The sequence below is a fragment of the Ptychodera flava genome, chromosome 22, assembly GCF_041260155.1.
Source record: "Ptychodera flava strain L36383 chromosome 22, AS_Pfla_20210202, whole genome shotgun sequence".
In the NCBI taxonomy this organism is placed as follows: Eukaryota; Metazoa; Hemichordata; class Enteropneusta; family Ptychoderidae; genus Ptychodera; species Ptychodera flava.
This window is the reverse complement of record NC_091949.1, coordinates 32,963,532-32,979,187: the sequence shown is the minus strand read 5'-3', so window position 1 is coordinate 32,979,187 and position 15,656 is coordinate 32,963,532. Positions and strand designations below refer to the sequence as shown.

Sequence of the window (15,656 nt, the reverse complement as noted above, 5' to 3'; positions counted from 1 at the left end):
GCTGTCAATATATCTTTCCGTCTTAAAGGTACACAAAGGCTGTAAATTTTGACGTTTTCATTATTTTTGTCTATAAAACATGTACTTGTCCGGAAGAAAATTTTGTTTTGATAAAAACACTGGACTTTGCATCATGATTCATACCGATTGAGTTGACAAAGTGAACATTGTCTATTCTGACATGATTTGGGGAGTAAAGTAAAATACTGAACTTCATAAAACCCGTTAAAACTTGGAAAGTACTTAAAAGGATACGGCTGATAAAGCTTTAATGTGCTAAAAGAACTCATTTACAACTGTATGTCACTTGTCAACCTTTTTATCGATTCCTTTCAGTTGCTTCTTCGCGACAGACATTTTTGTTTCAGTGAACATCGTCTTCCGTCGCTAAGGCTAATTAATTCTTGTTTTGCACCTCATAAAACAAGCTTGATATAAATCTAGAAATGTTAACCACGTCAACCAATGATTCCATACTACCCATCAAATTTACAGTTATACAATTTTCACCTGATACAGTTTATCATTGTCGGTGTTAAGTCATTTTCTGTCTCACTTAAATGACTTGAAAGTCTTAGCTTCGAGTTATTTAGGTGCTAAATATACACAACGGCCTTTATGAGAAAAAATCCCAATTTTCACAAAACTAAGTCGATGAAAACTGTATTTTATTTCATAAACTTCAAAATGAGCGCCCACAAATGGTTGGCCAAAAACAAATTGTCAAAGTTTGAGAGCCCGAATATCCGTCCCCTAGGCGCATTATGCCTTAATAAGTTACCCATTTAAAGTTTACGTCAGACCAACGAATGTCGACGGTGGACCGTGGAGGAGAGGAGTGCCGAGCAGTTGTCTCGTCCTGCGTGGTCTTCAGGTTGTCAAGGGTTCTCCCCCAACGTCGATTCTCTCGCAATCCTTTTTATCCATATTCTCATCTATTGTTTTACACCCGCACGTTTGCACTAGTCATGTTATGAATACTTAATTGGAGTAGACTGTGGCGGCAGCGTCGTTTATCACCAGCATGGGGAATCTTATGTATGTGGAAGTTAGAATTTGGCTTGAATTTTGATATACACACAGCCCCTAGCCTATGTCAAATTGATATCATAACAACAGTCGTGCGATATATTTTCCTCCAATGTGGACATGACGTGACGTCATAGAAATTTAGTTTTACACGAGACTACTGATTTCTATAAATTATCAATTTAATCGCCTGAGGTTCCTTTCTCTTTTAATGAAGGATTACTGCTAACCATAATTATCGCTTGAAGATCATGTCACGACAGAAATCCTGTAACTGAAAGTGATGTTGTCAATACTGTTGCATCTCTTGATATCCACAAGGCGACTGATCATGACTACATAAGTGTGAGACTTGTAAAAGATGCAATTTCTGTAATTTCCAAACCACTCTGTCATATCATAAATTGTCATTTTCAACGGGTGAATTCCCAAATGATTTAAAAGTTGCAAGGGTGATTCCAATTTACAAAAAAGGTGATGCAGATGATGTGAGTAATTACAGACCGGTTTCAATATTACCAGTGTTCAGCAAAATTTTTGAAAAAATTGTTAACAAACAGATGCTTTACTTTTTTGATCAGAATAACGTTTTATATGAACACCAATATGGTTTTCGGAAAAATTACAGCACAAAATTATCGTTAGTTAACTTGTCTCAACATCTTTTGAAGAAATCGACAAAGGTAATATTACAACTGGTATTTTTATAGACTTTTCAAAAGCCTTTGACACCATAAATCATGATATTTTGCTGTCTAAGTTAGAGTACTATGGTGTCAGAGGCTTACCTTTGCGATGGATACAAAATTACTTGTCCTCCAGAAGTCAGTTTGTCAGCATCGATGGCGTACATTCTCGTAAAAAACATATTTCTTGTGGCGTTCCCCAAGGATCGATCCTAGGGCCTACTTTATTTCTTATTTATATTAATGATTTTCCTTGTTCATCTGATGTTCTTCATTTTAGACTGTACGCCGATGATTCAAATCTTTTTCACACCATACAAAAATCCTGTAAACTTGATTTGAATGTGGTTACTAACAATTTATCTGCTGTGACTGATTGGTGCGATGCTAACAGGCTGACTATAAACTCTAAAAAGACTAAATATGCAATTATAAAAAGTAATAGAAAAGATTGTATATGTGAAGGTTCACTAAGAATGAAAAATGAAATTTTAGAAAGAGTAGACAGTGCATCTTTTGTAGGGGTAACTATAGACAGTAATTTATCATGGAAACATCACATTGTACAAGTAAGAATGATTATCATATACCAATGACCGTATCCGTGTCTCCTCTGACGCGTCGTCACGTGGAACGTAAAATATCATCTGATACGGCACGTTATACGTCATCAATTGTTGTTTATTTCCGATTTTGATGTTATGATGTTCATCTTGCATTCAATCAAAATTTACCGATATAAAACGAAACATATTCTTAGTACATATGAATTTAACGTTCCTTTATTTCAGATGTAAAGAGAGTTACAGGATAGGTTGTTGTAGTAAATTAAACGTTGATGTTTACAATCTGTTGTATTTCGCGCTACTTCGTCGTTCCTGTTCACGTCAGCCATGTTTCAGCAAGAGTTATTAAAGTGAATTCAAACTTACAATATTGTCCGTGTAATAATTATCCACCAGAACACCGGGACGGTGACCAGATTAGTAAATTGGCTCCATTCTTTTCTGAACTGCGGTAAATTGCGCTGAAATCACAGGCGCTCCTTAGTTGGGTAGTCTGCTAAGTAGATCGATTTTCGGATCGATCTATTGATCCCGTAGTCGATATGCCCGCCACTGCAACCTAAATACTCAGGAGTGAGTATTTAGGTTGCAGTGGCGGGCATATCGACTACGGGATCAATAGATCGATCCGAAAATCGATCCACTTAGCAGACTACCCAACTAAGGAGCGCCTGTGGCTGAAATAATCCTGTTTAGACCGTATACACTCGACACGATGCGATCGACGACTTGATCAGCTGTTGTAAACAAACATGTATCAATGCGCTCAGACCAGCGGCAGAATATAAAAACATAGTCCCTTCGAAAGACTGACAAAAACTAATAAAATTTCTTTATTTTTAATTACCTTTTACATAAATATACGGTCATGGGCATATGATAAATCGGTTATCCCACGATATCAGCGCTTGGTTGGGACGTATTGCCACTCGTGAGGGTGCGCGCCGCATCACACTCGTCTTCGACTCGTGTGATGCGGCTCGCACCCTCACTCGTGGCAATACGTCCCAACCAAGCGCTGATATCGTGGGATAACCTCATAAAATCAGTAAGTTAACAGGTGTGTTCCTGAAATTACGTCATGTAGGACCGCTATTTACACTTGTATTGTTATACAATTCCTTTGTTTTACCCCACATAATGTATGGCCTTGAAGTGTGGGGAAATACTTTTCCTACTTATTTGAATGATATTTTCCTGGTTCAGAAAAGATGGTCCGTATAATGACCTTCAGCGATTATAACGCAAACTCGTCCCCACTTTTTAAGAAACTTGGTATTTTAGATGTTTTCAAGCAACATAAACTACAGCTTGCAATTTTTGTACATGATGTTTTAAACCACAGACTACCAGATACTTTTAAAGACTTTTTTTGTCCCGATTCAACATAGATATAGTACAAGACAAAGTGTTCGTAACGATCTAGCCATACCAAAAATTAGACATAAGGCAGGTGAATTTACTGTAAAATATGCTGCAACGAAAGTCTGGAATGCTATACCCATTGAAATAAGAGAAATACACAATAGATATCGCTTTAAAGTGGAATACAAAAATTATCTTCAGAATAGTCTCACTGGTCATTGATGTACATTAATCCTTGGTTTTTATTTCCATAAGTTCCCTTTGTGTGAATTTGAAACTTGGAAACGGTTCTTTTATCAAGTTTATGCTGTGTATCTTTTTTGTCTTCCTGAGAGCTTTCACGCCTCCATAGTTACTGCTGCAAATTTTGATCCGCATTTTCCATGTAATTCATTGATAAATTTCAGCCCATACAGTGAATGTGTCAAATTACCAGGTATTCGGGAGTGACCCGATTAGTTGCAAGACAACTATTTTTCACTCTCGTTTTTCCTACACATATCAACACTTTCTCCATGTAACTGTCTTTGTGAGTGTGCTTTTTCACACATTTTCGAAAAGGAAATAAACCATTATTAATCCTCACCTTATACACGGAACCGTCTATGCTCCTAATTAAATGGTACTGTATCTTTGTCAAGGTACCTGACGCCGTGGTGTGCACTAAATTACACTACTCGTCAGACATCAAAGACACGAGCTAATAAGATTCGATACTATTTTGTTGAGAAGGCTTTACGAGGTGTGAAGTTTGAATTTGTGTAAAATGTGCTTGAACATGGGAATTTTTCAGATGTACGAGTCTAAGAACAATGCATTTATGAACAATACGCTTTCAGTTTTTCTCTTGGACATTCTAAATTTTGCCAGACAGTAATCTGCAAAATGTATAAAATTTCTCGATTTTGATCCCATGCACTTTTATTAAAAACACATGTATCTCTATTTGATAAGATCCCAACAAAACTTTCTTGAACTGGAATGAATTTGAAAGAATAATTTAGTTTCCCTCTAAAATATTTACATTTTGAATTCTGATATTTTAAATGGTTACAGCGATGAAGACCCGAAAAACTATTTTCTCCCTTTTTGTAGCTCCCGGATGTCAGTATACATTCCATAAAATACATTTATCATTCACCTTCTTAAAAAATTCGAACATACTAAAGTGAAGTAAAGATTATTCGATGCCAAGGGCATTAAACATCGCCATTAAGCTTAAAGCTGATAACTAAGTATCGTATGTGCTTCGAGACAATGATTGACTTGATCAACTTAATCATCGTTGACGTTTTTCGCAGCGTATAAAGCAAAGCCGCTTCTCTCGACAAGTGATAGATTTCTCAATACTACAGTATCACTACGTGAAGTGTCGGCCGGTGTTGTGCCTAGGTGATTGCATGGGGGCGCACTCTACAACTGAGTGCAGTGTGCAGTGTTGCACATGCAGCAAGGTAACTGGGCCCTGGGTCAACTTTGCAAAGAGTTCAGTATATGCAATGTATGACAAAGGAAGGGACCATGCCACATTTTCGGGAGCTCGGAAAGCTGCTTTTGAGGAATACCTTTAAGTTGCAACTCCTCAAAATGTTTACTTCCACGTTGTGTTTCTCTTTGTGAATTTTTCATGCAATTTTGAAAATGGTCCGTGTTGACTTTGACTGTTGCGTCTGCTGGATGTCAATCAAATAGTCCAAAAGACATTATTTCACACGGTACGGTGTTTCTCTAGTTTGTTTAAAAGGACGATGGTTTGTTATAAAACCAGCAAGTGCTTTCCTTAACCGTCCCCAAGTTTGCTGTGGTCCCTATCGTCCTCGAAGCTATCTCGAAACGGCTCGACATCACTAGTTTGACCAACTTCACTCCCTTCTCCGGGTATGAGGGCGTCATCTCCAAAATCTCGTTCGCCGTCCAGGCCTTCCTGCGAAGTCTTTGAATCTCCATCACCGTCATCTGGCCTCTCCATCGACTGCTTGTTTTCGTGGTCAATGTCGTGGTCGTCCTCGATATTCGATGGTTCACGTTCCAGTGGTACATCGTCAGTGTCACGCGATAATTTGCTAGCTCTGAGGTTTTCGTCTCCTTCCGGAACCGTGCTCAAGGGTTTCGGTCCCCGCCAATCTTGAACCGTAGCGGCGAGGTCCAGCCTGTCGGCAGAATCGAGCGCCTTGGCCAGCAAATCGAACATGTCGTCGAATTTATCACCGAGTAGCGATATCCAAGTCATTATCATGTTGTAGTTCAAGTTCAAATTACCAAATTTCAAATTGTCGGCCTGAATGTGTAGTAGCTGAACGGATGAGAGTCCGAGATACTTCCCAAGGATTTTCCATTCGTCGATACTCACGTTTAAAGACAGCACACGTAATCTTTTATCGGTTTCGGGGTCTGAAAGAGTACATAAAATTAAGTGAATCAAATTTTGGTAAAACGCGCATCGTGATTCGTGGATTTTACCTGTAATATGAACCAATGTAGAATTTTCAGAAGGTATAGAAAGTAATGGGACAGGTATACAGCTATAGAGGTGAGGAAAGTTGCCAACCGAAATGTAGGCTAGCTTAATATTTTGTATTTTTTCAGATATCAATTATTAATTTGTGTCACTCTGGACAATGAAGCTAGGACCGTCGATGTTTGGACTGGGATGACACAGTATACACCTAGTATGCTGACATTCTATCTATTTAATGCACACCATTGAAGCTTAAAATCGTCTTTGTATGACACCCGTTCTTGAAGAAGAGTAGTCAGGCTTTAGTGGTATTTGTCGCAACTTTACTATCAACAGAGCTTGGCCATTAAATACACGTTTATGTATAATTCAAAAGAGACGAAGAAATTCTTACCAAAATTTTGCGTTCGCAACCGCTAACGTGAGAATTTTACTGATATCAAATAAAATCTTTTTCTCACCTAACACTCTGAGGGCGTCAATCCTGTTCACAACTGGACTAGCATAGACGATTGTGCTTCTCACAATATCTTTTATTTTCCTCCAAGTTGCCCGAGTTTCATTGTCTCTCCAGTCAGCCAGCGCAATAACCATGGATTCGTCGTATGTCATCATGCGTATTCTGTACGACTGATTTGCATACCACTGCGGAGCCAGGTGGCCTATGACGGTGTTGTGATATGGTGAAAGTATGGTGGCCAAAGACTTCAACGATTCCATAGGTATGACGTCATCGTTTCTGTGAGCTCCGTCTTTGTCATCTGCGATCGAGGAAAAGACATCGGGATCCGGCCATTAGAGACAGTGTTTTTGAAACAGCGATGACTTACGACAAAAGTAGCTTAGAACAACTTTCGTATATTAAAGTAGGGCTTCACCATCAGAGGGCGCCATAGTGCAGGTGTGTAATATCTGGAATTTAATCGCATTGTTACAACGCTGTGACAATTTTAACGGATATCACGTCCAAATATCAACACGTACCAGAAGCAATCAAGTAACAGAGGCATGTAGCTAAATGTTGAACAATGGAAGTCGTTCATAATTCAATGACACATCTGAATAACACCTTACAGTAGAAATCGATTGGTCTGAGGACCTTAATGTGAGTAAATAAAAAAGACACTCCATGGATTGTACCAAAGCTTCTCATGGGCCCCGAATTTTTAATTTTGCCAATTGAATCACAATTGATGTGACGCAAAGTCGAGAGTAAGATGATGATACTTATAGCCAGAACTTTGACTTTGACAAAGAATGACGTCAAAAGTAAATTCCTCTAAATTGTTTTTATAAGCGCGGAAAGTGCTAAAATCACAACCAGTGTTCATCGATCATTTTACAGGTTTCAAGGTTCAAAGCGATTAGAAGACAGTAGAAAGACAAGTTCACGGTTTAATGGAATGAGTTTAAAAGTCACATCGGATAAGACTGGATTGAAAACCTAAATCTCAAAAGGAATTAAGAAGGCACTTCTCCAGTCAGATAAATCTCGATAAGAACTTTAAAACCGACCCAATGATTAAAACTAGACTTCATTTAACGTAAGTATGATTTCGGTGCATAGATTATTATCGTAATACACCCAAAAGTTTAATTTGAGTAGCGGAAACTATCATATTGATGACCAAACCTAAACCTATCGACTACACTTTGTTTTGATGCAAATTTGTGAAAGAAATGCAAATATGCTTACTTTGGGGAACATGACCTTGACAGTGACACTGACATAAAAAATCAGAAATAGGAGAACTCTGGCATTGACAATGTCAAAAGTCTAATATCGGATATTATTTGCTATGACATTCTGTATAAAATGTACAGAGTGAAGCATGGAATTTCCATTAGAATTTGAGAGGATTAAAGTCACTTAATCTTATATAATACAATGGAGACATTATTCTTTTTGGATAAAATAAAAAGGCTACCAAGTTCATGGCTACGTAATCGTTGTCGATCAAAGTTAAGGTTAACGCTCAAGTGGTAGGATATCTCAAGTGGTAGATCAGAAAAGAAATGTAAAGTTTTAGAGTCGGAATATTTGTCCCCGAGGCGCATGCCCAAATGTTGATGATGTCCTAGCCGCAGACGAGGGTATCATCTATATTTCGGTCCAAGATCACCAGCTCGAGGGCGGGTCTCAAATCGTGATATTGCCCGATCTTTATGTGTTATTAATTTTATTACACCGAACATTAGAAATCATCACAAAATTCAGTATTTGTACTGTGCGCATCGAAAGACAGGTTGAAATGACGAGCAAATATTCGAATTACGCATTTTATATACCTCGTGCAAGAGTTCCTGACGCCGCGCCTTTACACATGTGCGCGCTTCGAACATATGATTGTGTTCGAACGGATAGCGCGTAGTGGGAAAGAGTCGAGGGCAATAGCAAATCGAACCATGTCATATCACTTTTTTTGGAATGTCACGTGGCGGACTTTTAGCCAATCACAAGATCAGTACTATAGGTGAGGTGTAATAAACGCCGATTTTACCCTGTCGCGTTCTGGAATACCTCGCGTCGTTTCTGCGCGTACCGCATCAGCACATAGATTTGCTTGGTGTATATTCTGTATAGCAATCATTATGGCTTTGAAAATGTACACGGCGTTAGTCTGACTTGAATCAGACGATATTTAGCACACTGAAACAACATTCACCAAAGCTATGCGCTTCGCATATGCGCTTCGCATTCGGTGATGATACAGAAATTACTTTGATTTGCTTCAAGGTGACGCACCACTGAACATTGAATGGCTATGTTTCAAACCAAGAGAAGCCTCACAATTTAGTTCAATCAGTCAGTTTTCAGCAAAATGGGAAAATTCAATGTTCGACATGTACACTTGGAAGTTGTTTTACGATAACGGTTCAATGGCACGCTGACATTTTGTGTTATCTGCTGAAGTCATTAAATAAAAATAAACGGAATTGTAGACAATTGGCTGTTGTGAGTCTTGTGTTATTTTCACTTAAAATCGATACTGAATACTTTGCTATAGAATGCTACTTTAATCTAAATGACCGAAATTGCATTGGGAAAACACTAATGCATTCATTTCATACGGAACGATGATTTTGTCTGAAAGGTATGGAGCACTTTTTGTAGTTTTGGCGGGAAATGTCGATCACTTATCAAAAGACTCATTCGTCAGTCCGTTTTTTTTCACTCACCGAGAAGCTCTGTGCTGTGGTCTGCACTGACGGCCAGCAGTTTGACGCCGAGGGAATCAGGGTCTGGAACTTGACGAAAAGAAAAATCTCGGCTGTCGCTCAACGTTCCCAAGATGTGATCCACTTTACTTTCCAGTCGCCCAAGTCTGCTACCTGATCTGCCGTATTCTGGGAAGAATAATAGGTTTAATTAATGTAGTTAACTTTTTCCTGAAGTTTTGTTCAAAAAAGGGAACGTGCTTGAAAACAAAGAAGTTGATGATAATATTTTTCATTCAAAGGGAAATAAAGAGTCCGTGAAGATGTCAACAGAAAAATATATTGGGTGTATTTTATGCATAGTATTTATATGTGCATCTCTCGAAAAAGTCGATGTAAATTGAGTTTTAAAATTTCAGTACCAACCGTTGCTAGGGACAACAGAATTACACGGTGCTTTGTGGAACTAATATGGCAAGTAAGTGCAAGTGGAACTAACGAGTTGCTTTTATCAGTAAAATACGCAAATGCGTCACAAAAACGTGTCATGTCCATAGGTTTTTGATACATTATGTCTTTTATACTTTCAAGGAATGCAATATCCTGTTTTATATTCATCATTTTCCAATTAGCGGCGACGCAAAAGCGAGTTGGAAAATGTCGCTTGCTTGGTTGACGGAACGTTTCAAGTAATGTTAATTGATTCTCTTGACAGTGCAGTATGCAGATAATCTATTCAGAACACGAACAATTAAATTCCGGTTCCGTCAGAAAATATCGATATAAATTGGAGAACGGCTTTGCTGGCGATTTTTAAAATAAACACAGAGTACGAGGTTATACGTTAAAAACTGGTCCACTAAGGGATATGCCAGTTTCTAAAGCAAAAATGAAGGTCGCACGGAAAACTTTTTCGTAAAAATTCTCTTGTGGCCTTTTTGTTGTTCTTTTTAAGTCATGTCGTTCTTTCCTTTTACGAACACATATCGTGATACTTCGAGACACCTCCCTACTTTCAAGTGATATCACACATCATTATACTTGTTAAAATTTATGTGATACTACAGAAAACTTGTCAGAGTAACACAACTTGAGATTGAGGACAGCTAACATGAGCCATTTTGATATTTGTTCAGAAAAAGAAATATAGTAAAACTAAAAAAATAATATTTGAAGCGTGAATATAGTAAGGAGTATGAAAAACACATCGACTTTACCAGTCAACTGACGTTTTCATTCAAACATTCGCTCCTACTGTCTGTAATTCAAAATTGAATTAACTGATACCTTCATCAAAGCTCTTTATTTGTTCGTCATATCGTTGCTTTTCTTTCAGTGTACGATTGTAAAGGTAGCGATTCTGCTCTCTCAGCACGTTCTGCAGGATCTGAAATGACCCTCTCTTTTCTTTCAGTTTTGACAGCAAAGTCTTTGTCTGCTTCACGTATCCTGAATATTCCTGAAGTAAAGAGAGATGAGACAAAAAGACACACAGGTTGAGTTATACTGAATATTAAGTGCACTGTTTCGCATTCATAATTTTAGTAAAGCTTTAGTGTGCCCCTCGAAAAAGAATGTTTTTAACTTTTGCTCAAGTATTTTCAAGGACAGTTTAGACCATTCTCTTTCAAAATCAAGAACGCAATATTGAGATCACCATGCAAAGTTTGAAACGAGAGAAAAAATAACTTCGAATTTGCCGATATTTAAAATCCAAATGGCCCCAACCCTATGTAACTCCTTGGTGAAAAAAAAACAAATTTTCTGTTGAAAAACAGTAAGATGGAGAACACTTCATTCACTCAACAAGGTTCACAGTGTCCGGATAAGCAGCATCAAAAGTGGTGTACTAAATATGAATAAGACTTATGTGTCTCCGAGGCGCATTCACATATATCTTAAGGTAGAATGCACCTCGGGGACAGACATTTGGACTCTCAAACTTTTACAATTCTCTTCTGATATACCACATGTTGGGGTTCATTTTAAAGGTCTTGATGTAAAAAAAATTTTTACCGGCTTAGTTTTTATAAATTCAATTTTTTTTATTTTTCTCCATAGAGTTGACACAGGGATGGTGGCCATTTTGAATTTCAAATATCGGTAAATAATTGGTAATTTGTTTCTCGAGTACCAAAATTTGCACGGTGACCCCCTATTTTTATTCTTGATTTTGAAAGAGAATGGTTGAAAGATTCCTTAAGGAAAGTTTGAGCAAGGCGCATACTACCTTTAAGCGCTTTCATCTAGGCTAGCCTATATCATATATGAACAGGGAATTTCCATAACCCCCTATTCAGATCTACTGATGAATATTTCGTTGCCTTGCGAATTCATCTTTTTCATTACTAGGCCTGGTTTATAAATCGATTGTCACCCTACATGTAAGATATCTCAGCCCAACATGAAACTTCCCCTTGCCGACTATCCTGTGCCAGCTCCGATTGGTACAGTGGCATGGTAAAACTACCAGCAGTCCGTTTCGTGGACAACTCTTGCTTAGGTTTGTTAGCGTATAAGTTGTAAATTTCACGGAAAAAAAACCCTGACTAGACAAAAATACAAGGAGTGCATATAACAACAACAGTTCAATTGTGATATGTGTGTCTCCTAGGGGGGATTAGTGTTGTTATGACTCTGAAGTCCTTCAACTGGTCGTGCTGCTTCACGCCGTAAATTTTCGGAGCGAACGTTTGTGTTGACAGTACAAGAAACACACAATGATATGACCGGTAGCATAACAACACTGGTAAAGCAGTCTATACTCGGTTTTTTGTGAAGTTTGTTTATCAGTCCGGATAAACACGAAATATACGAGGACGTTTACATTACGGTCATCGACCAACAACAACTCACCTTAACTGCCTCTGTTTCAGTGTTACTCAGAACACCTTCCCTTTGCAAGTCCGACAAGACTGGCGCCACATCTAAATGAGCGATGAAGACATCTTCGAGTTTCTCCAGGACATAACATTCACCTCGGTTCATTCTTGATCAGTCCTCTCAGCCGACGACGCCGGCGACGTGAGACACCAACGCAACCGGCAAAACTGTGGTGCCGGTTAGTTTCGCATCTCCGGCCTGTTGTATTATGTGATGTTACTGCGCGTCGTGACAACCGGTACGGTGACGACAGCGGCAGACGACTGTCACGCGCGCGAAGAACACTCGTACGTGCACGCGATAATGAAGAATTCAATCAAAGCATTCGCAGCGATGAAAATCTCTTCAAATGTCGCCCAAGCACAGAGTTCTTTCAACTACATGTACACCAATCCGAGTAATGTGCAGCTTTCGAGCCTTTAGGGACTTGCGTCAATGCAAGCTCTGCAAGCTGTTCAATAGAGCTCCCTAACAAACTTCGGCAATACATTATTGCGTTGCTGTGTTCCAAATCACCTACCTTTCAGGCTTGAAAATATCTGCGTAGGCCTATTATGTTTTATTTCATGAGAAGGCCCTAATTCACCATTGTAAACAAGGAACCAAAGGTCGCCTGTTTTTACAAACAAAGCGACACCTGCGCTCAAGGCGGAGGCCTGACCTCACTTCATGCCAATTTAGGTCGACAGACTTTGGTCCTGTCCGAAAACGAAAGAGTTGTACTTCCAAAGAAATCGATACAAACAGGTGTATTTCTCCTAAAAAAAAAACTACGAAATTCTTGTTCGGGCATGTCTGTGGTGTCTTTCAGACCGACTGTAAAAAGGTGACAATAAGAATTCCTCCACGCGTACAATAGCAGAAAGTAATCTATTGTGAATCTTCGTTTATGAGGGCGCTCGCCACTACGGACCGGTGATTATCAAATATATTGGTCATGCTACGAATAGCCTGCGTTAATTTAAAACTCCGTTAGCTGTAAGTTTTGATAAATCTCCGTGTTTTTTTTAGAGAAGTTTTGTTTTCTAAAAGACCATTTCCTATTCTACGTCGAAATGTACAGACTGTATGAATGTAATAACTTAATTTCAGTCCGGACTAGAATTTACCTGTCAAGAACAACATTGTAAATTGCGCATAATGCATAATGTTCGTAAGACTATCGATCGATCAATCATTTATTGCATAACCGTAGGCCACAGCCCCAAAGAAAAAGTGTTACAGAGACTTTAACTAACGGAGAGAGAATCCATTCCTCTTTTCATTGCAAAGTAAATGAATGAGGCAAGGTTGTTTAAGTAAGTTACATTACTTGTTCTCAGCAGTGAAATAAACCTATCGAATATAACATATCATTGCAAAGGTATCTGTAGAGTAGACAGATAGACAGAAAACAGAACTTGTCCTCAATGCAATTGTTTTTCATACAAAATTTTAAAAATTAATCGTTAATATTTCAAGATGTTTTTAAAGTTGTTTGTGCCTAAATATTGAAAGACTTTACGTGTTGCTCAAAATTACCTCAAGCAAACATTCTTGAACAATGCTCTTTCAAAATCAAGAATAAAACTCGGGGTCACCCTGCTCTGCAAATTGTGGTACTAGAGAAACAAATTACCAAAGATTTACCGATGTTTGAAATTCAAAATGGCCGCCATCGATATCCCTGTGTTAACTCTACGGGAGATAATAAAATTACAATTAAAATATATGATTTTAATATTATTTGATAAGTAACTGAATAACAACAATGCTTCGTGGTTGTGTAAAGTCAGAAGTAACCATTGAGGCTTAGTTGTACAAAATACAAGTCTTCGCTAAAGAACGTTATTATTCAGAAATTTCTGTCGGGTGTTTGAATTGAAAGTTTGAGATTGTCAGGGTCTAATTCCGGGGGGGGGGGGGGGTAGGACTTGCAACAAGAAGAATACACTAAACCAAATGTACGGCGGTTTTGACCCAACTTTTTTCAATTCGTGGGGACTTTTGATTGAATTACCGATAAAATGAAAACTTTAGAAACTCCCCTCCCTTTTCCAATTTCCAACACAAATTTTGATCCCGATATAAGCACTGTTGAACTATATACTGCAGAAAAATGTACTAAGACCAAAAATGTAGACTTTTGACATCCTCTGCCTACCGGAATATGGTAAATTCTCAGCTTTGTAAATTCAACTGTCCGGGATTCACTGGATTCATCTGTACCGAGTTCGGAACTGTGTGCCCCCTCCCCCATCCGGGGGTCTAATGTCTAATCGTTTTTGTTACTAACTTGTCCGACCGCAATGTCACTAACGTTTACTTCGCGTCGCTATGGTATGATTTTGGAATATCCACAGTTCAAATGACACCTCTATCCACATATGAGCAATATCTGGAGTCCAGGAATTTTGACGACCTCTGTAGACTGTGAACAGAAAGTTTGGCATGGCCGAATCACAGGAGTTGTACATCGATTCAAGTACTTAGGCACTGAAACAATAAATTTATCAACTTTGGAGTAATATCACACTTTGACGATTGCAAAAACTACGTACGACGCGTTGCTCCCATTGCAATCATAAAAGTCGCCCTCAACGCGCAATGTACAGCGTCAGAACGGAGTTGCCTGAATTTTCAAGTATAGCGCCATCTAGTGTCCATCATGGGGAGGCTCATTCTCCTTTCTAAGTTCTAGCAAGATCGCAGTGTTAAGGAAAATCAAAATTTGCAAGGTAACAAACGTCATTTGTTAGCTTTTTCTTTGAGTTTGCCAGCAGGAAGTTTATGAATATACTACATCTGTTCAACAGTTTTCGCTTTTCAAGAACTGGTGTGATTCACCTGTGAAATTCGAAAGACTAAAAAACTTTTGCTAAAACTTCCAATAAGGAAACTTTAAATCAATCCCTTTTAAGTTCAAGAAGAGGTAACTGCAAAATTTAATACTTGAGAAACAAATCACCAAATACCGACTGACAATTTAAATTCAAAACAGCTGCAATCAATGTGTCAACTCTATGGAGAAAGTAACAGTCTCTATATTCTTAAAAAGAAGTTGGTGTAGGCCTTAACTTAATTTACTTCATGAGCCCTACAATAGTATTGTGAAAATTGAGCGTCTGAATATCTGTCCTAGAGGCACATTGTACCTCGGTTGTGTTTATTATAAACAGTTTGCTAATTTATAAAATAAAGAAGGCAAGGACTAGAAATACCAAGAGATCAAGTTGTTTGTTTATTTCGGTTTAAGAAAATCTCATCCATAACATTGTTCGTTTATTTGTAACAGAACATTTCATTGACGATCAAAGTCTCTTACTCAAGCTTGCACAATAAGTGTCACTACTAAAACTAGTAGTTGTAATAGTAGACCCATAGCAGCGATGCAAACACTTTATCCAAGGTATGTTGGTAATTGATAAAGTTAAAATATAATTGTCATCATGTTCATTGAACCTTTAAATGTTGCAGCTATGTTGACATGATGCATAAAGATATCATGCATGAAATATATTGTTTATAAAT

General features: G+C 38.2%; 1 protein-coding gene across 1 annotated transcript; it reads right to left on the bottom strand.

Moving 5' to 3' along the window:
- Positions 1 to 4,541: 4,541 nt before the first annotated feature.
- LOC139123222 (uncharacterized) lies at positions 4,542 to 12,653 on the bottom strand. The gene is made up of 5 exons (XM_070689338.1): positions 12,120 to 12,653; positions 10,551 to 10,722; positions 9,285 to 9,452; positions 6,566 to 6,865; positions 4,542 to 6,037 (listed from the first exon to the last, which is right to left on the bottom strand). The coding sequence occupies exons 1-5, from the start codon at positions 12,249 to 12,251 to the stop codon at positions 5,427 to 5,429; spliced, it is 1,383 nt and encodes a 460-aa protein (XP_070545439.1). The 5' UTR covers positions 12,252 to 12,653; the 3' UTR covers positions 4,542 to 5,426.
- Between the last annotated feature and the right edge of the window lie 3,003 nt (positions 12,654 to 15,656).

Bases quoted from the DNA above. Each gene is read 5' to 3' on its own strand.
- LOC139123222 (XM_070689338.1), bottom strand. From the start codon at position 12,251: ATGAACCGAGGTGAATGTTATGTCCTGGAGAAACTCGAAGATGTCTTC. The intron at 6,866-9,284 runs GTGAGTGAAAAA...CCTCGATCGCAG, and splicing joins CCACAGCACAGAGCTTCTCG to ATGACAAAGACGGAGCTCAC. The intron at 6,038-6,565 runs GTGAGAAAAAGA...GTACTCTTTCAG, and splicing joins TGACGCCCTCAGAGTGTTAG to ACCCCGAAACCGATAAAAGA.